Source organism: Camelus bactrianus, chromosome 35, assembly GCF_048773025.1.
Source record: "Camelus bactrianus isolate YW-2024 breed Bactrian camel chromosome 35, ASM4877302v1, whole genome shotgun sequence".
NCBI lineage: Eukaryota > Metazoa > Chordata > Mammalia > Artiodactyla > Camelidae > Camelus > Camelus bactrianus.
Genome location: NC_133573.1, coordinates 3046128 through 3071076, shown reverse-complemented (window position 1 = coordinate 3071076; position 24949 = coordinate 3046128). Strand labels below are relative to the sequence as shown.

General features: G+C 44.0%; 1 protein-coding gene across 5 annotated transcripts in view; it reads left to right on the top strand.

The window, feature by feature from the left end:
* Window positions 1–24949, top strand: part of LOC141575964 (trafficking protein particle complex subunit 9-like) — a 101578-nt gene that overhangs the window by 32442 nt on the left and 44187 nt on the right. For 3 of the 5 annotated variants that reach the window (XM_074357962.1, XM_074357963.1, XM_074357961.1), the window contains exons 7-8: window positions 1643–1692; window positions 14471–14870. In XM_074357962.1, the coding sequence (XP_074214063.1) occupies window positions 1643–1692; window positions 14471–14647 (227 nt within the window). In that variant the 3' untranslated portion in view covers window positions 14648–14870. Of the gene's footprint in view, window positions 1–44; window positions 1693–13798; window positions 13916–14470; window positions 14871–24949 lie in introns of all 5 variants that reach the window. The other 2 variants (XR_012504111.1, XM_074357959.1) reach the window with 2 other exon arrangements.

Genomic DNA, 24949 nt, shown 5'->3' with positions numbered 1-24949 from the left:
TCCCCAATCCCTGCAGGTCCACATTCCCAGTGCTTCTGCCCTAGGGGTCTGGATCACCATCAGGACCATCAAACACCGCAAGTCCACAGGCCAGTTGCGGGCAGCCAGAGATCACCCTGACACTCAGACTCAGATGAGGCACAGCGTGCAGGGATCAGGACACCAGGGCGGGAATTGCATCTGCCTCCAGCTCGGCTCGCCTCACCCTGTAGCCTCAGACACTAGCTTTGCAGGTGCACACTAGGCCGGAACCCTCGCTGGTGGCAGTCACCATGGGGACTGGAGTCCGGACTACCAAACCCCAACCACGGGGTGAGTGGTGAGAGAGTCATCTCCAGGTAGGGGTGCACTAGGAGTGAGGGGGGAACCTGCGTTGAAGGGGGTACAGGCTGAGAGGTGACGGGCCGCTCAGAAGGAGCTGACCCAGTTGAGGCTTGAGGGGGAACACTTCGGGATGTTGGAGGTCCTGTGGTGAGGCATGAGTCGTGAAGTTGGGGTGTAGGGGCCATAAGTTAGGACCTAGCAGGATGGAGTATGTGGCAGGGACCTCGGTGTGAGGAGAAGGAGCCCTATCTTCGGGGTCTGGTGGGAGACTGGGCCTTTCCATGGTGGGAGGATAGTATCCGGAAGGGAGAGGCTAGCAAGGGGAGTGGAGCCGGGGGTGTGGCCCGGCCCAGGGCGGTCGTGGCTTTGAGTGCCAGGACCCCATTGGTGGCGGTATGGGGGCACTGGGGATGGAGATCTGGGGAATGGCGGGCAGCGGTGTGGCGGGAAGGAGGGTAGGCCCGCAGGACAGTGGGCCTGCAGAAGGGTGGGGTCCCAGCCCACCGCCCCACCGCAGGCCTCCACCCAGGTCCTCCTGTACCCAGGCGCCACTTCCGGTACAGCAGGAGCCCCAGCCGAAAGTCCCCTATGCCGGCGGGATGGGGAGGGCGCGCATGCGCAAACGCACAGACGCGCGGACAGCGGAACCCGCGCAGAACGTGTGGCAGCCAGGTGGGAGCCAGGTGTTCCTGGAGCAGCTCCCTGAAAAGGAGCGCGGCCTGGAGTCTGGGCCGACGCTTACAGTCTCCTCCGCTGCCGCCGCCTGGGAGGTGAAGGCGCGCTGGATGGGACACGGAGGCGGCGAGTGCGGTCTGAGTTGCGCAGTTGGGGAGGCGCGTGGGTAGGGATGCTTAGTTGAGTCCCGGGCCACGGGGCCCATTAGGACCCTGAGGAGGGTCTGAGGCCGCCGCCTGGTTCGTGGTGCTGTCCCCTCTCCTTAGTAGTCCCTGAACCCCGCGTCTGCCCTGACTCTTATTCCCGGGTTTGGGAAAGCGGTTGTGGACCCGGAACATCTCCAACCAGCCCTCAGACCATGGCCTGCTCCCTGGAGTCTTGTGCAGTGCAGTCACTGGGTGGCGGCTGAGAGGAGGGGTGCCTGTCCTCAGGGGGAGCAGGTGGACTTGCTCCCATCTCCTCCAGGGCCTGTTCCCGGGGTGGCCTCTGTTGCCCCGGGTTCGGAGACACATATTCATGCAGCCCGCTCCTGGGAGGAGGGTGCAGTGCTGTCTAGAGCAGCGTCAACAGCGGGCAAGGACTTGTGGGGGGCCGGGCTCTAGCCCAGGGTAACTCATTCTCCTTTCTTCTCTTGCTTCCTCAGGTGGTGGCAGTAGCGGCTTTTCCAGTATAGGTTATTGCCAGATATTGAATGTAAGTTTCGGTGCTATAGAGAAAAACTTTTTTTAAATCTATTTTCATATATAGTGGCTAACATTTGTAAGTCTCAAACTCCCAAATTTACCCCTTCCCACCCCCTTTCCCTGGTAACCATGAGATTGTTAACTATGTGTACGAGTCTGTTTCTGTATTGTAGATGAATTCATAGTGACCTTGTTTCTTTCTTCTTTTTCTTTAAGGTTCCACATGATATCATGTGGAGTGATATCATGTGGTATTTTTCTTTCCCCTTTTGGTTTGCTTCACTTAGAATGATATTCTCTGGATCCATCCACCTTGCTGCAAATAGCATTATTTCATCCTTTTTAAATGGCAGAGTAGTATTCCAATGCATAAATATACCACAATTTCTTTATCCTGTCATCTGTTTCTACATTATAGGATGTTTCTATGTCTTGCCTGTTGTATATAGTGGTGCTGTGAATATTAGGGTACAGGTCCCTTTTTGAATTGGAGTTCCCTCTGGATATATACCCAGAAGTGGGATTGCTGATTCATAGGGTAAGTCTATTTTTAGTTTTTTGAGGCATTTCCATACTGTATTCCATAATGGCTATACCAAACTACATTTCCCAGTGACAGTGTAGGAGGCTTCCTTTTTCTCCACAACCTCTCCAGCCTTTCTCATTCATGATGGCCATTCTGACTGGTGTGAGGTTATACCTCATTGTATTGTTGATTAGCATTTCTCTGATAATGAGAAGTATTGAGCATTTTTTCATGTGCCCATTGGCCTTATGTCTTCATTGGAGAAATGCTTGTTTATATCTTCTGTCCATTTTTGGATTGGGTTGCTTGTTTTGTGTTATGAACTTGTGTGAGCTGTGTATATACTCAGGAAATTAGGCCTTTGTCAGTCGCATCATTGGCAGATATTTTCTCCCATCCCGTAGGTTGCCGTTTTGTTTGCTTGAGGATTCATTTGCTGTGCAAAAGCCTGTAAGTTCAGTTGGGTCCCGTTTGTTTATTTTTTGCTTTTATTTGCATTGCTTTAGTAGACTGCCCTAGGACAACATTGCTGAGAAGTACGTGAGAGAATGGTTTGCTTATGTTTTCTTCTAAGAGGCTTGTAGTGTCTTGTCTTATATTTAAGTCTTTAAGCCATTTTGAATTTGTTTTTGTGTGTGGTGTGGGGGAGTGTCCTAACATCATTGATTTGCATGCAGCTGTCCAGTTTTCCCTGCACCATTTGCAGAAGAGACTGTCTTTACTGCAGTGTGTGTGCTTGCCTCCTGTGCTGAAGACTAATTTACTGTAGGTCTGTGTTTATTTCTGGACTCTGTGTTCTGTTCCATTGATCTATATGTCTGGTTTCATGCCAGTACCACACTGTTTTGATTATTGTATCTCTGTAGATTCATCTGAAGTTGTGGAATGTCATTCCTCCAGCTTTATTCTTTTTCTTCAATATTGATTTGGCAACTTTGGGTCTTTATGAGTCCATAGGAATTTTAGGATTATTTGTTCTAGTTCTGTGAAAAATGTCCTGGGTAACTTGATAGGGATTGCATTAAATCCTTCGATTGCCTTGAACAGTAGGGCCATTTTAACAATATTGATTCTTCCAATCCAAGAGTATAGTATTTCTTTCCATTTCTTTAAGTCATCTTTAATTTCTTTAATCAGTATTTTGTAGTTCTCCATGTATAAGTCTTTCACCTGCTTGGTCAGATTTATTCATAAGTATTTTATCATTTATTGGTTGTGATTTTAAAGGGGATTGTTTCTTTACTTTCTTTTCTTACTATTTCAATGTTAGTGTAAAAAATGCAACTGATCTGTGCATGATAATGTTGTATCCTGCCACCTTGCTACATGTTTTTGTAGTTCTTCTCTGTCCTTCTTTCATACTCTTCCCTTATGGGTAGTTGATTTTCTTTATTGTTACATTTGTCCTTCTCACTTGTTTTTGCATATCTAATGTAGATTTTTGATTTATGGACACCATGAGGTTCATATAAGTTGCTTTGTTACAATATCTGATTGTTTTAAAGTGATTGTCATTTAAGGTTATATAAGTTCAAAAAAGATCTGCTCTTTTACTCCGTCTCCACTCCTTTTTTGATTGTATTTTTTACATCTTCATATGCATCCTATAAGTGTTTATTGTAAGTATAGTTTTTACAAATTTTGTCTTTTAGTCTTTGTAGTGGCTTGTTTAAGTGTTTGATTCACAGCCATTGCTCCATTTTTGCCTTTAAAGTGGGATTTCCCCCTTCACATAAGTTCTTACTTCTTGTTCTTTTTCACATAATGAAAACCTTTTAATACTTCTTGTAACGTCAGTTTAGGAATGGTGAACTCTTAGTTTTTGCTCATCTAAGATGCTTTTTAATTCTCTTTCAATTCTGATTAATAACTTTGCTGAGTAGGTGGCCTAGATTCCAGGTTTTTTTTCCTTTGAGTACTTTAAATACATCATGGCTGTTCCTTCTGGCCTGTAGTGACTCTGCTGAAAGCCAGCTGATAGGCTTCCACTATTTGCCTCTCCTCATGACTACAGTGAAACCACAACTGACTGCTAAACAAGCATAAAAAAAAAAAAGACTTGATCCTAGCAAAAGAAGATTTTCAGTGGAAACACAGAGACGGAACCACAGCAGGATGGTAGGAGGGGCATTCTCATGATATAGGTGGACCCCATACCCCTCACTGTGGGCAACTCACAAGGTGAGGAATAAGTCACAATGAACCTTCAACAGGAGTGGGAATTATAAGCCCAGCATCAGGCTCCCCAGCCTAGGGTTCTGGCATTGGGAGGAGTAGGGGGCCCCAGGACAACTGTTTTATTTTTTTTTAATATTCTTTTTATTTTATTTTTTTGTTGAGTTATACTCAGTTTACAATGTTGTGTCAATTTCAATGTAGAGCACAATTTTTAAATCATATGCTTATTCATTGTCACATCCTTTTCCACCATGAGCTACCACAAGATCTTATATATATTTCCATATGGTATGCAGTATAAACTTATTTATCTATTCTATATATACCTGTCAGTATGTACAAAATTTGAACTCCAGTCTGTCCCTTCCCACCCTCCTCTCCTCTGGCAATGACAAGTTCATATTCTATGTCTGTGAGTCTGTTTCTGTTTTACATTTAAGTTTATTTGTTTTTTGTTTTTTTAAGATTCCACATATGAGCAACATATGGTATTTTTCTTTCTCCTTTTGGCTTACTTCATTTAGAATGACATTATCCAGGGACATCCATGTTGCTGCAAATGGCATTATATTGTCATTTTCATGTCTGAATAGTACTCCATTGCATAGGTATATTACATCTTCTTTGTCCTGTCATCTTTCTATGGACATTTATGCTGTTTCCATGTCTTGGCTATTGTAAAGAGTGCTGCTGTGAACATTGGGGTGCAGGTGTCTTTTTGATGTCAGGTTCCTTATGGATATATACCCAAGAATGGGATTCCTGGGTCATATGGTAAGTCAGTTCCTAGTCTTTGAGAAATCTCCATACTGTTTTCCACAGTGGCTGCACCAAACTGTATTCCCACCAGCAGTGTAAGAGGGTTCCTTTTTCTCCACAGCCTCTCCAGCATTTGTCATTTGTGGACTTTTGAATGATAGCCATACTCACTGGTGTGAGGTGATACCTCACTGCAGTTTTGATTTGCAAATCTCTGATAATTAGTGATATTGAGCATTTTTTCATGTGACTATTGATCATTTGTATTTCTTCTTTGGAGAATTGCTTGTTTAGGTCTTCTGCCCATTTTTGGGTGGGATTGTTTGTTTTTTTCATATTAAGTCGTATGAGCTGCTTATATGTTCTGGCGATCAAGTCTTTGTCAGTTTCATCTTTTGCAAAACTTTTCTTCCATTCTGTAGGTTGTTGTTTTGTTTTGCTTATGGTTTCCGTTGCTGTGCAAGATCTTGTAAGTTTACTTAGGTCCCATTTGTTTATTCTTGTTTTATTTCTATTGCTTGGGTAGACTGCCCTAGGAGAACATTTTGAGATGTATGAGAGATAATGCTTTGCCTAGGTTTTCTTCTAGGAGGTTTACTGTATCTTATCTTATGTTTAAGTCTTTGATCCATTTTGAGTTTATTTTTGTGTATGGTGTAAGGGAGTGTTCTAGCTTCAGTGATTTACATACTGCTATCCAGTTTTCCCAACACCATTTGCTGAAGAGCCTGTCTTTGTTTCATTGTATGTTTTGCCTCCTTTGTCAAAGATTAGTTAATGAAAAGTTTGTGGGTTCATTTCTGGGCTCTCTATTCTGTTCCATTGGTTCATATGTCTGTTTTGTTTTTTTTTTCCAGCATCATGCTATTTTGATTACTGTAACTTTATAGTATTGTCTGAAATCTAGGAGGGTTGTTCCTCCAGCTTCTTTCTTTTTCTTCAGTAATGCTTTGTCAATTCTAGGTCTTTTGTGCTTCCATATAAATTTTATTATGATTTGTTGTAGTTCTGTGAAATATGTCCTGGGTAATTTGGTAGGGATTGCATTAAATCTGTAGATTGCTTTGAGCAGGGTGACCATTTTAACAATATTGATTCTTCTACTCCACGAGCATGGGACACTTTTCCCATTTTTTTAAGTCTTCTTTAATTTCCTTAATCAGTGTTTGTATAGTTTTTCATATATAAGTCTTTCACCTCCTTAGTTAGATTTACTCCTGATAGTTTATTACTTTGGGTGCCATTTTAAAGGGAATTGTTTCTTTACTTTCTTTTTCTGTTGATTCACCATTAGTGTAAAGAAATGCAACTGATTTTTGAATGTTAATTTTGTAACCTGCTACCTTTCTGAATTCTTCGATTATTTCTAGTAGTTTTTGTGTGGACCTTTTAGGGTTTTCTATACGTGGTATCATGTCATATGTGTATAGTGACACTTTTACCTCTTCTTTTCCAATCTGGGTCCCTTTTATTTCTCTCTCTTGCCTGATTGCTGTGGCTAGGACTTCAAGACTATATTGAATAGGAGTGGTGATAGTGGCCAGCCTTGTCTTGTCCCAGATTTTAGTGGGAAGATTTTGAGCTTTTCACCGTTGAGTACTATGGTGGCTGTAGCTTTTATTATGTTGAGATATGTTCCCTCTGTACCCACAATGGTGAGAGTTTTTATCATAAATAGGTGTTGAATTTTATCAAAAGCTTTTTCTGCAACTATTGAGAAGATCATGTTTTTTTTTTCCTTTCTTTTGTTGATGTGAGTATTACATTGATTGATTTGCTTATGCTGAACCATCCTTGTGTCCCTGGGATGAACCCCACTTGATCATGATGTGTACTCTTTTTAATGTGCTGTTGGATTCTATTTGCTAGTATTTTGGTATGGATTTTTGCATCTATGTTAATCAGTGATAATGGTCTGTAATTCTATTTTTTTGGTGGTGGCATTTCCTGGCTTTGGTATCAGGGTGATGGTGGCTTTATAGAATGAGTTTGGGAATACTCCCTCTTGTTCAGTCTTCTGAAAGAGTTTGAGAATGACTGGTATTAGTTCCTCTTTGTATGTGTGGTAGAATTCCATTGTGAAGCTGTCCGGTCCTGGACATTTATTTATAGGGAGGTTTTTTATTGCTAATTCAATTTCATTTCTAGTGATCGGTTTGTTCAAGTGGTTAGTCTCTTTTGATTCAATCTTGGTGGGCTGTATGTTTCCAGAAACTTGTCCATCTCCTGTAGGTTATCCATTTTGGTTCCATACAGTTTTTCATAATATTCTCGTATGATACTCTGTATTTCCATGTTTATTGGTTGTAATTTCTCCATTTTCCTTTCTTATTTTGATTATTTGTGCTCTCTCTTTTTTCTTCTTTGTGAGTTTGGCCAGAGGTTTGTCGATTTTATTTACTCTTTCAAGAAACCAGCCTTTGGTTTGATTGATTTTTTTTCTATTTTTTTAATCTCTATTTTATTTATTTCCTCCCTGAGTTTTATTATTTCCTTCCTTCTGCTGACTTTTGGGTGTTTTTGGTCTTTTTTTTCTAGTTCTTTTAGCAGGTGGATTATATTGTTTATTTGAGATTGTTTTTCTGTTTTGAGGAAGGCCTATATTGCTGTAAATTTCCCTCTTAGCATTGACATTGCTGCATCCCATAAGTTTTGTGTGGTTGTGTTTTCATTTTCATTTGTCTCAAGGTATTTTTTAATTTCAACTTTGATTTCATCATTGACCCATTGGTTTTTTAATAACATGTTGTTTAATTTCCATGCTTTCCTTTTTCTTCTTTGTTTCTCTGTAGTTGATTTCTAGTTTCATGGCATTGTGGTCAGTAAAGATGCTTGAGATAATTTCTATCTTCTTAAAATTGTTGAGGCTTCTTTTGTGCCCAAGTACATGATGAATCCTAGAAAATGTTCCATGTGAACTTGAAAAGAATTTATATCCTATTTTTGGGGAGTGCAATGCTCTGAAAATACCCACCAAATCTAATTTTTCTATTGTATCATTTAATTTCTCTGTTGCCTTCTTTATTTTCTGTCTGAAAGATCTGTATAGTGATGTTAATGTGGTGTTAAAATATTCCAACAATGATTGTATTCCCATCAATTTCCTCCTTTATCTCTGTTAGTAGTTGTTTTACGTACTTAGGTACTCCTATGTTGGGTGCGTATATATTAATGATTGTAATATCCTCATCTTGTATTACTCCTTTAATCATTATAATATGTCCTTTTTATCTTTCTTTATGGCCTTTGTTTTAAAGTCTATTTTGTCTGAAATTAGTACTGCAACACCTGCTTTTATTGGCTTTTCCATTTGCATGGAATATCCTTTCCATCCTTTCACTCTCAATCTATATGTGTCCTTCTCCCAAAAGTGTGTCTCTTATATGCAGCATTTTGAAGTTTCTTGCTTTATTATCCAGTCTGCCACTCTACGTCTTTTGACTGGAGCATTTAGTCCATTAACATTTTCAGTAATTAATGATAGATGAGTATTTATTGCCATTTTCAACCTATTTTTGCATTTGATTTGGTATTTTCTCTTTGTTCCTTTCTTCTTCCTTTTGTGATTTGGTAAGTTTCCTGCGTATTATCTTGGATTTCGTTTAGTTTGTTTGACTCACTTTTAAGCTTTTGGCTTGTGGTTATCCTTTTTTGTAAGTCTATTAACCTATTACTGTAAATGTTTGTACTAAACAGATAATAATATTAGCTCAAACCCATCCTACCGAGAACACATTTTTTTTTAAAGAAGAAAGAAAAACAAAATACTGTATGTTTTCTTGCTTCCCTCTCCCACTCTTAATGATTTAGATGTCTTCTTTTTCAATTTTGTATTTATTCTATTTGTAGTTCATGACAGTCATCTCCTTTCCAGTTCTGAGTTTCTCATTTTTGTAGCATCCTGCTTCTTTTCTATTTAGAGTAGACCTGTCAATATTTCTTTTAGCATGGGTTTAGTGTTGTTAAACTCTTAGTTTTTGCTCGTCTGTGAAGTTCTTTATCTCTCCTTCTATTCCAAAGGATAGCCTTGCTGGATAGAGTATCCTAGGCTGCATATTTTTTCATTCAGGACTTTGAATATATCTTGCCACTCCCTTCTGGCCTGTAGTGTTTGTGTAGAGAAATCAGCTGAGAGCCTTATGGGGGTTCCCTTATAACTCACTTTTGTTTTTTCTCTTGCTGCCTTTAGGATCATTTCTTTATCCTTGACTCTGGCCATCTTGATTAGGATGTGTCTTGGTGTGAGTCTGGTTGGGTTCTTCCTGTTTGGGACCCTCTGAGCCTCCTGTACTTGATATCTGATTCCTTCTTTAGGTTTGGGAAGTTTTCAGTCATGATTTCTTCAAATACCTTTTCCATCCCATTTGTTCTTCCTTCCCCTTCTGGAAACTCTGTTATGCATAGATTAGTATGCTTTGTATTATCCCATATGTCCCTTTATTGTTTTCATTGTTTTTTATTTGTTTTTCTCTCAGCTGTTCTGATTGGGTGGTTTCTGTTGTCCTGTCTTCTAGGTCACTTATTCATTCCTCTGCATTATCTAGCCTGCTATGTACAGCTTTTAGATCACTTCTCATTTCAGCCAATGAGCTTACCAATTCTACTTGGTTCTTCTTTATAGCTTCTATTTCATTTTTGACATATTTTATATCTCTAAACACTATCTCTTTTAGTTCCTTCAGTACTTTGATCACTCCTTTTTTGAAATCTTGATCTAGTAGGCCATCAATGTCTATTTCCTTGATTGTGCTTTCAGGGGATTTCTCTTGCTCTTTTAATTGGGAGTGGTTCCTCTTCTTCTTCATATTGCTCATATCTCTCTGGCACTGTGACTTAAGGATTATCAGTTGTCTATTGTGGTACTTAAGGAGTGTATTTATTTATCTACCTAAAGCCTATGCAGGAATAAAACAGATTTTTTCACTTCTTTGTCTTTCGAAGAAGGTGATGTTCTGTCTGTGTTCAGCAGGTGTTCTGGTTGGCTGAGTGGGTCTGTAGATGTGAGTTTTGGTGTATTTGTTGGAGAGAGTGAGCTACGAGCATTCTTCCACTCCTCCATCTTGCTTCTAAACTCCAATATCATGGGTCTTTATAGTGAGAGGTATTACAGTGTTGAAAGCAGGGCTTGGTTCAGTTAAAAATGAGCTGAGGGCATTAAGGATGAGACATCCTCCATCTTCTCCCTTCCTAGGGTGAAACATATGACCATCAACTTTATAAAGATAGTCACAGTCCCAAACTAGTCCAGCTCAACTAGTGTATGTTAACAGGAGCAGCACCACCAGAGGCACTGGAGACCCAAGAATATTGCAGTCTTAAAGATCTCTTGAAAAATTTTTGTTCAGTTTTGGTTTTTTGTTTTTCTTAAATTGTGGGGCATACTACTAGTATAGAGGGAAAAATAGTTGTCAGGAAATGTTTTTTTCATATAAGAGTTTCATTGCAGTTTTGTTCACACACCATGAAGTCCACTCATTTAAATGGCACAATTTGGTGGCTTTTAGCATATTCACAGTGGTGCAACCATCATTATTCCAGAATGTTTTCATTGCTTCAAAAAGAGCTGTGGAAATGAATGACCCATCCAACCCTCCCCAGTTCTAAAGAAGTTTCATGGCTGTTCCTGAGCATAAATTAACTTGTTATATTCCATGAAAAAATCTGGGGGGAATTCTAATCAGAATTGCATTGAATCTATATATTAGAATGGGGAGAATTAATGTCTTTATGACATAAACTTTTTCTATCCATAAGTATATCTGGGACCCTATCTTTTTATCTCTGTAGAGCGTGGCCTTATTAATTGTTGGGTCTGTGAATGATGAAATTATATACATCATTAGTTGTGACTGTAGCCTTTAACAGAAGAGAAAACTAACCTCAGTGAAACCAAGTGTCTCCCTGATGGTCAGAAAGAGTGACAGCCAGTGCTGGAGTGATCCAGTGGACTTGGTGCTTGCAACCAGTGTTCTCTACTCCTACAGCTAAGGAGATTACAGAGTTCTTTTAATTTTTTTAATGGTGTTGCTTTTATTTTTATTTATTTATTTCTTAAATTCTTATTTTTTATTGAAGTGTAGTCAATTTACAATGTTAGTTTCAGGAGTACAGCAGTGATTCAGTTATATTTATGCATATGTACACATATAATTTTCAGAGTGTTTTTAGTACAACTCATTACAAGAAATTGAATATAGCTTCCTGTGTTATACAGTAGGTCCTTGTCATTTATTTATTTTATATATAGTTATGTGTATCTGTTAATCCTAAACTCCTAATCTGTCCCTCCCCCCTTTCCCACCTGCTGACCATAGTTTGCTATGTCCATGAGTATTTCTAGCAGCATCCTTTTTGCTAGTAATATATGCTGATTGGCTGCCTTCACTTTCATTAATTCCATCTTATCTGTAGGTGTTTTTCTTCTGGTGCGCCTGCATGTGGTTTGCACACGTGTTCATAGAGATCTGTATTTGGGAGAACTCCAGGCCTCGTGTAGTGCCTGGCACGGAGCTCCCGCTGAGCTCATGCTTGAAATGGGAAAAAAACATAGTAAAGGTTGGAATTTCCAGTACAATTTAGACTTCTGGGTTTCTGTAACCTATGTTTAGCCCACCTTAATGTTGGTTGCACCTGTAGTGGATCATTTGATGGAACTTCATGGTATGGTGGTGTAGAGACAGGGCTTTATATACTTTTTCTTCTACCTTTTTTCTGACACTCATTCTCCTGGGCCTCCCAGATCCTCCCCCAGCAGCACTCAGGGCTGGCTTTGTGCTGCGCTGAGGCAATATTTGTTAATAAGTCCCTTTCCTCATCTCTTCTGAGACTCCATTTCCTTCTCTGCACAGTGAGAGCTTGGACTAGATAAGTGCTTTTCAGTTTCTTTTAAACGCATGTCTCCTTTCGAGAAACCGAGAACTCAAATCTCTCCTCCCACCCTAACTCTTCAGATTTTAATACGTCCTCCAAGTGTTGACACGGCTCTTTGTGGAAAGTTGATGTGATTTTGCTTCTTCCCAAGTGGTGGAGAAAAGACTTCAGAGATTTATTGCAGGGAGGGGGCAGGAGGGGTGAAGTATGTCAAACTTTTTGGTATAAGCGCTGGAGCAGGGGCTTTGGTTTAAATACAGCCTGTGACGTGGTCTATCTCTAATTTTGCACAATGTGATAAACCTCTCTTTTCCTCCGTTTCTTCATGTGTCAATTTGGAATGTTATTATTTTAGGGTTTTCATGAAACAATATACACATAAGTCATTAGTTTCTCAGTAGAAACATGACCTGTTAGGGAGTCAGGGATTCCTTAAAAAAAAAAAAGAAAAAAAAAACCTTGTCCATAGCATGCTGTCGATGTGTATTTTGAAGTTCCTGGAGGGTGAGGGTTGAGTCTAAAGTCCATCATGGGACAGGTGGCCCCTGGGTCTATGTGCCCCAGATTGCCCCCTCCTCCCCAGTCCTCTTCCTCTCAGTCCAGGATGAAGTTCCTGCCATTAAAATTACACAGAGTTCTTGTAGATATGGCTTTTAATTTTATTGTTTCACTGGGGAGGGCTGCTGTCATGATTTCCGTGGTCAGGTTTTGGTGACCTGAAGGCTATGCAATTGGGGGTTCCTATTTAAGAAAAAGAAAACAAAGCTACAAATACAAAATTAGACCTAGGGTGGTGGCAGGGGCTTTTGGAAGTGCGGACGATTAGCTTTGTTAGCTTCAGGTGCAGTGGCTTCTGGCCATGAGGACCCATCCTTGTGCTCTGGAGTTGGAGAGACCAGTAGGTTCAGTGAGAATGTTAACTGAGTGTATCTTATGGGCTGGGCATTGTCCTATTTGTACTGTGTGTTCCTTATTTAAGAGAGTGAGCTCATTTAATCTCAGTAGCCTCTTTAAAAAATTAGACTTTTTATTTTGAGATGTAATGAAGATTCCCATGCAGTTGTAAGAGCTGATACGGAGACAGTCTATGTACTCTTTGCCCAATTTTCCTTAATGTTTCCATCTTGCAAGGTTGGGGTATAATTCGTTATTGACTCACTAACCCTTTGAGGTTTGTGTTATTACCCTCATTTCTATTTGTGATTAAACTGGGGTTTAGAGAAGCACATAGACCTGCCCAGGTCACCCACATGTTTAGTGTAGAGTCGGGTGGGACATGGGCTTGTGATTTCCAGACAGTACCATTATGATTGTGGAAGGGAGCAGCATTCACTTTCTTGTTTATTCATTCATTCAACAAACATTTATTGAGTACTTTCTGTGGGTCAGATGCTTTCATACGGTTATCTAATTCTTCAGCAGTACTGAGAATCAGCTAATGTTTTCTTTTTTCATCTGTGAAAATTAATTCTCAGAGGTCATAAAACCTCCCAAAGGAAATACAGCTCATAAAGGAGGGATTAGTAAATTTGTACAGTCCCCCCTTTTTATGCAGGTGGTAAACTAGGCATTTTGCATTTGCAATCTGCCTTGATCTAGATATATTCTTGTAAGGCAAGGTTTGTTTTTTGTTTTGTTTTGTTTTGTTTTGTTTTGTTTTGTTTTTAATTGAAGTATAGTCAAGTTTACAATATTGTGTTAATTGCAATGTTTTATCTTTTTAATTTTTAATTAATTTTATGGGGTAATTAAGTTTATTTTTTGTTTCATTTTTTTAATGGAGATATTTTAGATTGAACCCAGGACCTCGTGCTTGCTAAATATGTGCTCTACCACTGAACTGTTCCCTCCTCTCCAGGGCGAGTTTTCTTATCCATTATTTTGAAGCTTAGGAGTTCAAGTAAGTTGGAGTTGAAATCCAGGTATTTCGATCCCACTGTGGTTCTTTTCTTTATATTCTGCTGAGGGGTGTGGAAGCAGTTCCTTTGTTCATTCATTTATTCAGCATTTTTGAGCATCAGGGCCTGGCTAGATGTTGGAAACAGAAAACAAGAAATGACCCTTTTCTGCAGGGGCTGGAAGCCTAGACCAAGAGCAGAATAATGTGATCCTAGCTATGGTAGCCATGTGCAGACTCTGAGGACAGACTGTACCCCCAGGTTTGCTTGGGCTTCCCTTGCCTTCTGGCTGGTACACACAAGTCACTGCATCCCAGAGGGGCCTGCAGCCCACAGTACAGCATGTACCTCAGTCTCCTCTCCCCTCTTGGCAGGGCCTGCAACATGAGCATTGCTGACTACGTGCAGTGTGCTGAGGACCACCAGACTCTCCCCATGGTGGTCCAGCACGTGGGGATTATCTTGGAGGAGAATCTCTTATGTATCTATAAACAGATATCCTCAGTTAGCCAGGTCAGGCTGTGCGGCTTCCAGCAGTCATTCTGTATCCGCTACAGGTACCACTACCCACACAAGAACGAGTAGGGAGACTTCCAGACCACCAAAGGGTCATGGGCCTCGTCACCATCACTGACCGCTTGGCCAAGGACTGGCTGCAGATCGAGGAGCTACCTGTGCAGAGGAGCTGTGTGGCAACACGCAGGACAATTCGTGGCTCTTCGTCTTTGTGCTGAAGGGCGAGCTCGCCGAGCAGCTGCACACTGATGTGGCCTTGTACCCCAGCTACGAGGACTGTGGGACGGTGGAGAAGAGGATCAAGGACTTCATCGAGTCTCTCTTCATCGTGCTCGAGTCCGAGCACCTGGACAGGGCCGCCAACAATTTTGGGGACAAGATCCCCCTCCTCTGCATCCCATTTGAGAATAAGGACTTGGTGGGACTGGACACAGACAGCAGGTAAGCCTACGTGGAGTCCCGGCCGCCCTGGCTGTGTGCCTGGGTTGCTTCCCTACGTCCAGAAAGGGGTCAGCAAGAAGGGGAGCTGTCTTGCAGCCAAGGGGGGAGGGAGATGCAGCCTGACGGCTTTCATAGTTTTAAAAATGAATTCATCTTTAGTTCAGAGAGATCCATTTAGGGTTAGTTTGGATACTTACTCCCCCTTTCCAACCAAGACCCCTGGTGGGACCCCTGGAGTTGCTGTCCAATAGGGTAGCCACAGCCAAAGAGGCTGGGAGTGCTGGGGAGGAGGCTGCTCTGAGCTGAGATGTGCAGAAGGTCAAATGGACATCAGACACTGAGAATTGTCTAGAAAAAAGTATGTAAGCTATCTTGATAATTTCTATATTTACTACAAGTCAAAATGATAGTATAATACATATTACATTAAATTAGATCTATTCTTAGAATCACTTTAAAGTATTTGTTTTTCTGCTTTTTTAAATGTGACAACTGGAAAACTTTCTTTGTGTGACTCTCGCTGTATTCCCGTTGTCCTGGGACAGTCTCATCCATTTGATGTATAGGTGAGGGGCTGAATCCCCAGACACAGCAGATCGAGGCACTAGCTGAGCTGGGGGTGGAGCCCGTGTCTCCTGCCTCCCAGGCTGTTCTTCCTGCCTGACAGCCACCATGCCAGGTTAGGACATCAGAAACACCACCAGGGATTTCCAAAGGAGCTCCTTACGCAGGGGAAGGCGTGTCACGGTGTATGGGACGGAGTATGGGAAAATTCGTCCTCACTTTGTCCCTGTGATTAGGCCAGTAGCCCCACTTTGCCCCAGAATTGCAGACGAGCTCTTCTGGGTCATCTGCCCCCCTCTGCCACCCTCTGCTCTGCTTCCCTGTGTGGCCATCGTGCCGTCCCTCGGGCAGAAGAGGGCGAGATGCCTTTGCTAAGAGGTGGTCCCCCTTTGCTGGGGAGAGCGAGGGAAGCTGTGTCCCCTGGCCTCGGGCCTTGGGCCCTGAGTCTGCTCTCCCCGCCCTGGAGAGCACACAAGGCAGTCTCATAGGTGACGATTGGTGGTCCTGGCACATGCTACCAGGCCCGCTGTGGAGTTGAGGCTCCGTAACTCTTGGAATTATCTAAGGTCAGACCATACTTTCTGGGTTTTGGTAAGTTAGAGAAGACACCAGAGAACTTACAAAAAGAAAGTTCCGGCCAGCCCTGCGAGTGAAAGGCACAGGGGACCCGAGTCCCACCTGCGTGTGGTGCCTGGCGGGCTCTGGATGAATTTTTAGTTCCTCCCCGGACATGCCTCTATGGCTTAAGGAAATTGCGTGACATGTTGTGGCCATGATGTGTACTTGTCCTCGCAGGGCTCTGTGATCTACACAACTAAGCCCCCTTCTGTTCCTTGGAGATGAGGTGTCACGTTTAGGGTCCTGGGCACTGCTGAGGGCACAGCTGCCAGCACCAGGCCACTACCAGGCTGGCTCTGTCCACCTCACCTGTCACCTCCTTCTGAGCCCCCAGGAGTTAGGCAAGAGAGGTACATCGGTGATGCACTAAGGTGGGGCTGCACGTGTGCACAGCACTGCAGCGTCAGCAGGACCATCTTCTCCCTCTGGACAGACTGGTGGGTGAGCGGTGGAAGCCTGGAGCCCTGCTCCAGCCCCCTGGCCAGTGCCTCCTCTTTTGTCATAGGAGGCACTGGTGACATTTTTGCTCAGTAACTGCTTGGCTATGAGTCTGCGTACCCACAGGAGATTGCCAGCTTGCTTTGCCTTTTGAAGTCTGTCCTCGGGATTTGGCAGAGGAGGGTTTCAGGACAGTGTGCTTAGTGCATAGTGATTGACACTGTCACCATTGTTTACCCAGAACCTCGTCTACCAGGCACAGCTCTGGGCATCAAAATACAGCAGCGCAATAAACCTCCCTCCTGTAGGATCTGTCTGTTCTGGTACCAGAAGAGCTCGGCCAGCATCTGAATGTCAGTGAGATAAATCAGCCAGTGAGCTCCGGTCAAACACGTTCTCCTCCCATCACTTTTACTCCATTGTTGCTTTTATTCCATAGTCACCCAACTTTTAAAACAATGCTTTGCTGCAAGAGCAGAGCCTAATTCTCTCCTGCTACTCTTGGTGGGAGTGAGTAAAACTGTCCAGCCTGAAATGCGACCAAGTTTTGAAGATCAAAAGCTGTCTAGGCACATGTAGGTGGAGTTTTGGTTTGGGGCGCTGACGACTTTGGGGTCCCCACGGCAGTGTCGCTCCCCTCAGGCCCCTGGCTTCCCCGGAACAGGAGGTGACGGTGGGTCTCACTGTCCCCGCGTCTCCGGCCTCATCACACTCACGTAAATTCTTATATTCATGCTGTCAAAGTTATTTTGGTTGTTGTGTATTTCTAACTTTTGCTTGTTCCTCTTTTCCTTTTACTCTCGTACCACCCTGTGAGCATGCTGTTGGGTCTGAAAATGTGGGTTGTCCACACCCTGCATTGGAAATACCTACATTTCACTTCGTGCTGCCTCCATCACTTTAAAAAGCAAAAACTTAACACCTGCCTTGATCCATTTATTATCCTAGTCATCTTATTACTTTCTAATGTTTTGGAATTTTTGTTTTGTTAACACATCATGCACTGGTGTTTGATACCTGTTAAAATCCTTGCTTGGAGGAGCCTGTTTGGTCCTCCTTATATTGGTGACAAATGAGCCATTATTAATTTTGCTTGTTTGTTTTGAGGAGGTGAGATGAGAATTGATTTAGGTGGCTTCGGAGGGAAGTTTTTCACCGGTATTTTCACTTGGAAAGTCAAAGTCTGCAGTACCTTGCTTGATTCTGTCTTTTACTCACACGCGGTTCCTGGCCGTCGCTGTGTAACGAACATGACGGCGCTTCCTGGCCGGCGGTCACTGGGGAGTACGTGGCCGGCTGGGGGGGGTTAGCAGCCCACAAGAGGCGCTGTTGGAGGAAGAGGTTTTCTTTTGCTTTTGTCTTCCCCATGCCATTTACTTTACTTTGTCCTCGTAAAAGGGCAAAAGTGGGTCTAAAATCCATCTCACTCTTTTGTTCTCTTTACGACGCTGGTTCCTCTATCAGGACAATGTGGCCTTCTGCTAAGTAGCTGGCTCACTTGGATCTGGTGGACACAGGGACCACTAACAGGGACAGTAGCTTCCTCTTGCTTCAGCCAGTGGGCATTCAGAGCCTGGTCTGTGGTTTGCTTAAGCAGCTGTGCAGGCCTCCCTGCATTAGCCTTTACTTTAAATCCATGTTGGCAGTAAATAGCTGACACTGTGTCTGTTGCAGCTGACGTCCACCACTGACGGCCGTGTCGTTAGTTTGCGGTAGTGAGACTCCAATACCCACGTCAGCAGTGAAGGAAGATTCTTTGACAGAACTAGGACCTTGCATTTTCACCCACACCCTGGTTCATCTCACCCAGGGGAAGGGTTTGGCCACCACCGTCATGCTGGTCATGAGACCTTGTTTCTCCTTTCATGCTCTGGTCCAAATGTGGACACTTCATCCTTCACTGACTTGGTCTCGCTTAAGATAGATCAGACTTTCTGAAACAGTCCATCACATTCTGGGTCGGGAATAGAACGTAAGTAAGTGTCGCAAGTAGAAGGAGTCTAGGCTATCCGGGTTGGCAAATGCAGGCTGGGATCTGTGATGTCTGGGCTGTGCCCTGGACACAGGCCTTTCCCGTGGCTCCTGAAAGCCCAGGGATCAGAGTGAGAACAGCCTTGCCTGGGTTCCTCCATCCTCACCTGCTCACTGGCAAGTGTGTCTGCTAATTAGGAGCTCCCCCAGACCTCGGGCCCTTCAAAGCTCAGACTATGGGAGAACCTTGAGTCCCTTCTCCTGGGCCTCCTTTGTGAGAATCCAGTGCTTTCTGAGGTGACCGGCGGCAGGAGATGCCTCCCCCTCCAGGGAGCACCTTTGGAGGACTGTGACTCACTGCACCTTGCTGTGAGCTTGTGGGGTTCCGGCTGTGGGCCTTGCAGAACCAGACTTGAGATGGGCTTAGCGACAGAAATAACAGGACTGATTCCAGGACAGGGCTGGGAGGAGAGAACAGGGGATATTGAATGTGAGCTCAAACATCTATTTGGGTGCTGGGGCTGTTACTAAAATGGGGAGCCTGGGAGGTACCTGCCAGGAATCGAATTCCATAGTAAATGGTGGACATGAGGCATCTTTAAGATGCCATTTGTCATCCAAGTTAGGACTTCAAAGAGGCACTCGGGTCTATGAGCCTGGGGCTCAGGTGAAGGAGCAGGACTAGAGATACACGTTGGGAGTCGTCATTCTTAGCTGGTGTTCACAGCCGTGCAGGTGAATGGCTCATCTCAAGAGGCACAGACTGAGGCTGAGGGAGGGCAGGGCTGTGCCTGGGTTGGAGGAAAGCCCAGACCATGCAGCTTTGGTGTGAAGGCAGCGGCGTTTGCGATTTTCAGAGCAATGCCATTTATCCTTAAGGGGCCGGGGGGTGGGCAGGGCCACCCAGGAAGAAATCTGAAGGGAGGGTCGTGGCCATGTGTGTGCATGTTAGGACGATGCAGTGGCTGCAGGGTCCGGGAGGAGAGACCCCTCAGAAGCTAGAGTTGGAGTGGGGAGTGGGAAGAAGGTAGTCACACTCACCTGTGAGGGAGGGAGGGAGTCCTAGGGAGTCACCACCCTACCGGACTCGCTTTCCCATGAACAAAAGGCAATCAGACAGAGAATCTGAGGTGAGAAGGAATGGGCGCTGGGAGAGGAGCCAACCTGGAGGATGGTGCTTGGAAAGTTCTGGAATAGTCTCCCTGCAAAATAGAGTTAAAAAAACTCAGACTCTTAAGAACATTGATGTGACTGGGGAGGAGACAGTTCTTTTTCTGGCCTCCAAAGGGTAAGGCATGTATCCGGGGATACACAGAAGAATCGGGCAGTCTGTACCTGGGCTTGACCCTTACCAGGGGGAACACTGCTAGTTTAAAGGGGGAGAAGGGCAGCGGAGGGAAACTAGCCAGGCCCCGTGTCAGGTACCAGTCGGCCGCCCTACTTGCGTGTTGCATTCACATCCATGCCTCCCAGGTGGGCGGTGGCAGCCCCTTTTGTGGATTGGGAAGCCTTTTCAGAGGGGTTAAGGAATTGGTCCGTTTAGCGGCTAGTAAATGCTGTAACAGGATTCAAGCATGGCCTTGTCAGACTTCAAGGGCATGTTTTCTCTACTAATTCCAGTACCTCCCTGTTGTACCTGGAATGGTGAAGTGGGTCAATTTTGGAGCATTTCAGAAAAGTGCGACTTAAGTACCTCAGGACTGTTTCACAAAGCTCAGTGTTCTTTGATGGTTCGGAAGCACCGCAGTGCTTTACGCCCCACAGAGGTAAGGTCTTACTCCTTTGATGATGACGTCGTTTCAAATGACGTACAGGTGCAAAACCAGACATAGCAGCTTCTGAAGGGAAACTCCATTTCTCCCTTGATTGGCTTTCTTCCACGGGATGTAACTGTGCTTCAGCTTAGGCCTGAGCTTTCCGTATGGAGTGAGGGTTTGATATCCAGTGTTAGCATAAAACGATCAGAAGGAGAACATCAACGTTGACAATTTGTTTTTGGGTTTCATTAGACAAGATATACTATGGGTTAATGGCCCATATAATGAATGAAATTGAGTACAGAACATTGCATTTGTTACTTTCTATTTAGAGTTCTCTTACAGCATAAGTCTGACTGCTTTGGAACTTCAGCTCAGCCACTAGGGCGCCTGTCAGTGTGTTGGTGTGATTGCATTTACACAGTGCATGTAATCTGGGTTTCCTCAGCCCCAAACACTCCAGTGCAGAATTATGGGCTGTAGCCATCAGTTATTTATACAAATACTTCTGAAACTATATGATACCAGAAAAGAAAGGAGAGAGAGAGAGAGAGAGATTGCCGTTATCAAAGTTCCTTTCAATTCTAACTGCAAACTGTTGTTGAGCAGCTCGGGTTTCCTTTGAATAAGAATATATACATTTCTTTTCATGTAACCTGGGGTTTGGACTAGAACACCAAGCTCTTGCTTTCCATGAGCCACAAAAATCGTAGCCAAATGACACACATATGAAACATTTTATTCTTTTTTTCTAAGAAAGAATCCTTAAATTTGGGACTTGGGCTGTGATTTTGCTTTTTGCTCTTCCTACCCCTCTTGTCATCTCACTCCTTTTTCCCACGTGGCCTCCAGTAGGTCATGGTCTCAAAGGAGCGGGTGGACAAACACCAGTGGGTTGCCTTGCAGTGCTGCTGTAGGGGAAGCCCAGCCAAGACCTAAAGGACATTATCAGAGAGGACTTCCTGGAATAAATGGACTCTACATTCAGTTCTGAGGACAGAGTAAGAGTCAGCCAGGGGTAGGAGTCAAGAGGGTGGCTCAGGTGGCAGGTGCAGCCCGGGCAGAGGCCTGGAGGCTTGTGGGTGTGGACTCAGGGAGAGTGCCTTGTGTGGTATAGGGCGGCGGGTGCCCTGCTGGGGAAGACACTGGAGAGGGCCTGGGTTGGAGGGCTTTGGAGGAGCTTGGGTTTTACTAGAACTGACACTGGAGGCAGTGAAGGGTGTCAGCAGGAAGTGACCCTCAGGAAAGGTACCTCTGGTTTTGCTTCTGATATTCTACAGAAAGAAGGGTTGGGACAGATGAGAGCAGGTCTGTCTGTCCTTTTGAGACCCACCCCGTCATTCATTTATTCATAACACATGCACTTCTGAGTGTCTAGGGGAGAGGAGGTGGACCCTCAGTACTAAGAAAAATGTATTTGTTTCTTGAGAGCTTAGCAGTGTCAGAAGTTGACTTAGCCTAGAATGTTCTAGGAACACAAGAACAAAGTAAGGAGGTTGGAGGGAGGGAAGGCTTCCTTAAGAAACAGTCAAAATGAGCCTGGAGAAAAGTGGGAAGTAGGAGCAGGTCAGGGGGCCCCTGAGGTCACTGGGGACCTGGGTACTGAGGTGAGGCTGGGTGAGCAGGGTCAGGGTCAGGGTCAGGTGGGGCTAGAACTCTACCAGGGAGCCTCTGAAGGGTTTGAAGTGGGGGTGATGTAATCAAATTTGTGCTTTGGGAAGGCTGCCCTGGCTGTTTGTGTGTGTGCGTGTGTGTGTATGTGTGTGTAGCGGGGAAGAGGGGGAGGGTGCCACCAACTGGGGGGGTCATTAGAAGGTCATTCACAGGCTGGGAGGCGACCAGTGGGAGGGGGGTGTCGGGGCTGCTTGGGGACGGCAGGTGCAGTGTGGATGAGGGATTTCCTTATGGGGAGGGCTTGTTAGCGGGGCCGCCCTACCGGCGCCTTGTGGCTGGAAGAAAACAGATGGAGGCCGCCAGGTGGACTTTCCTCTTCTCTCCTTCCCTGCCTTGCCTGATGATCTTAGCTTAGCCAACATTTGGAACAGAAGAGCTAAGTTCCAGGGTAGCCCAGGACTTTGTAGAGCTCGTTCGAATGAGATCTGATAGGATTTAGGTTTGTGTTCAGATCTGCTTGTTCACTTAGCTAGAAACGTCCAGTCTTTTGGATTTCCATAGGGGTTTTTATTCTTGATAAAGATTGCTTTCTTGGTGAGAGGAAATTTAATACAGTTGTTGTCTTTCTCAACATGAAATCATATCTTTTAAGAAATTTAATATTCAAAAGAATAGGAATATTTAAAAATGATAAAGCAAGGCTTTGGTGTAGTTTCTTTGGTTTCTGAGTAAATGTGGAGTTAGTTTGCATTACTTAATAGCACATCCTTGTCAGTATTTAAAGAGCTGTTAGTGAGCTTCCCAAGCCCCACCTCTCAAAGCATCGTTAACGTTTGCTCTGAAATAGTGAAGTCATAAAGGTCTTGTTTGCAGAAGCCAACCATTTGGTTTATAATATGCAGCATAGCTCCCTTTATAAAATAATAATAAGATCAAAATTAAGAAAGTGGAAGATAACTGATTTTTTTTAAAGCTGAAACATAAACTTTCTTGTGCTAATGTTGCAAATGGAAATTTTGAAAACAAAAATCCTTCGGTAATATCAACTACGTGGAATACATATATGCCTTTCACGTTTGAAAATTAACTGTGCAGTGGTTTTTGAAGTCAGGAGCATTCCAGCTCAGATACTGGCAGTGATGGTTGCTGGTTTCAATGGAAAAGCCTAAATTTGCCTTCTTAGCTCTTTTTCTTTTTTTTTTGTAGTGAGAGTGTTGAGTAGTGCTTTGCCTGCATGATTTGGGGGCAATATGGGGGCAGATGTCGTGCACCAGCAGTGAGATATTTCCATGCATTTTACTTTCCGGACATCAGCAGGGCACATGTGGGGTTTGTGCCTGCAGGCTGGGATGCTGCAGGACTCCCTGATCCATCACCATTATGTCCTGGAGCTGCTCCGATCAGTGAATGATTTTCTGTGGCTTGGAGGTAAGGTGGTCTGATGCAGATGATCAGATGTGTAGTTAAAGTGCTATTACTTGAAATAAGAGAAACCTAGAAACATGGCTCTAAAAATACAGGATGAGGGAGGAGAATTGGCTGAGCTGCTTGCAGTAGGCAGTCTTCTCAGGTGACTCCCTCACCGTGATTCCTGCCAATATCCGCCCCCACCCTGCACGGTAGTCCTGCCGAAGCAAGCATGCACTTTGCTCAGAAATGCACTGAATTTCCTTGTGCCTCTGTTGGTTGGCTTTTTTTTAAACACATCTTGCCCTTTGCTTAAATGCCATCCCTGCTAGTCACCTCTTACACTCATTCTTCTGGAACTCGTCCATACATAGCTGCTGAATGGATGAACAGAATGTAGTATCTCCATGTAGTGGAACATTATTCAGACGTAAGAGTGAATAAAAAAGAAAAAAAAATAAAAGGGAAGATGAAAAAGGCCTCCTGCTCTGGGAAGTCCACACTGACTGCTGAACCCGCCCTTTTCCCTTTGAAACCGAATCCCTTATACTCCACTCTACTGTTTTTGATAGTACTTACCACCTTCTAATAAACTTTAACGTTTTCAAAAAAAAAAAAAGAGAGAGATGCTGATACCACTTCAACATGGACGAGCCTTGATAACAGCATGTTAAGTGAAAGGAACCAGACACAAACGGCCACATATTGTTGATTTCAGTGATCTGAAATGCCCAGAATAGGCACATGCAGAGGCAGAGAGCAGGTGATGGTTGCAAGGGGCTGTGTGGAGGGGGGTTAGGGAGTGACTGTTAGTGACAGGGGGTTTCTTCTGGGGTGATGAAGTGTTCTGGAGATAGATGGTGGTGAGGGCTGCACAGCCGTGAGTGTGCAGAAGACTGCTGAGCGCTGTCTCTGGGAGTGCCTGTTGTTGGGGCGGCTTTATTTTGTTCTCACCCTGCAATGTGAAGGGTCATCTTGTGCTGTGGCCATTCTGCTCCTGTGAGTGGTGAGGCTCAGAGACTTTGTGGAGTCATGTTTCTTTTTCCCCCTTGCTAAGTGTAGGCAAAAAAAGTTTTAAGCCTGAGAAAGTGCTCCATCTGCAGAAATGTCTTTTAGTTTTGCATGGTGTAAAAATCTTGAGAGCTTTTTAAACGTTGAGGACAGTCTGTTGCGGGGAAAAAGCCCGTGAAGCCTGGGTGAGACCCGGAAGAGCCGCGCTTCCCTCCCTGACACGGGTGAGGATTTCAACCCCATTCAGGCAGTGAAGGGCCCAGACCCGTGAACGGAGTTGACAGTCGTGAATATTTACGTGTATCCGCTGTTTCATCTTGGATATTAATTTCAAGCTGAGTCAGTTTGTGGCGGCAGCCTCATCCTACGTCAGGAATTTATAGTATCTGCTCTTTGAGGTGAAGACCAGACAGACTTGATTATTTAACAGTCTCTCTTGTATTGATATATCAGATTCCTTTGTCAAAAGCAAAACAGCAGAAATACAGACATCCTTTAATACCACTGTGACCTGGAACGGGTTTAGTCTCTGTACCTCAGTGGCCTTATCTGCGGGTGGGGAAGATGATAACAGTGCTACCCTCAGATGGTGAGGGGGGAGTGAGAAGCACAAATGGAGGACTTACACAAGATGCTCATGAATGACCGAATTTACTGCTCTCAGCCTGGTGAGGCCTCAGGGGAAAAGATGTCAGAACA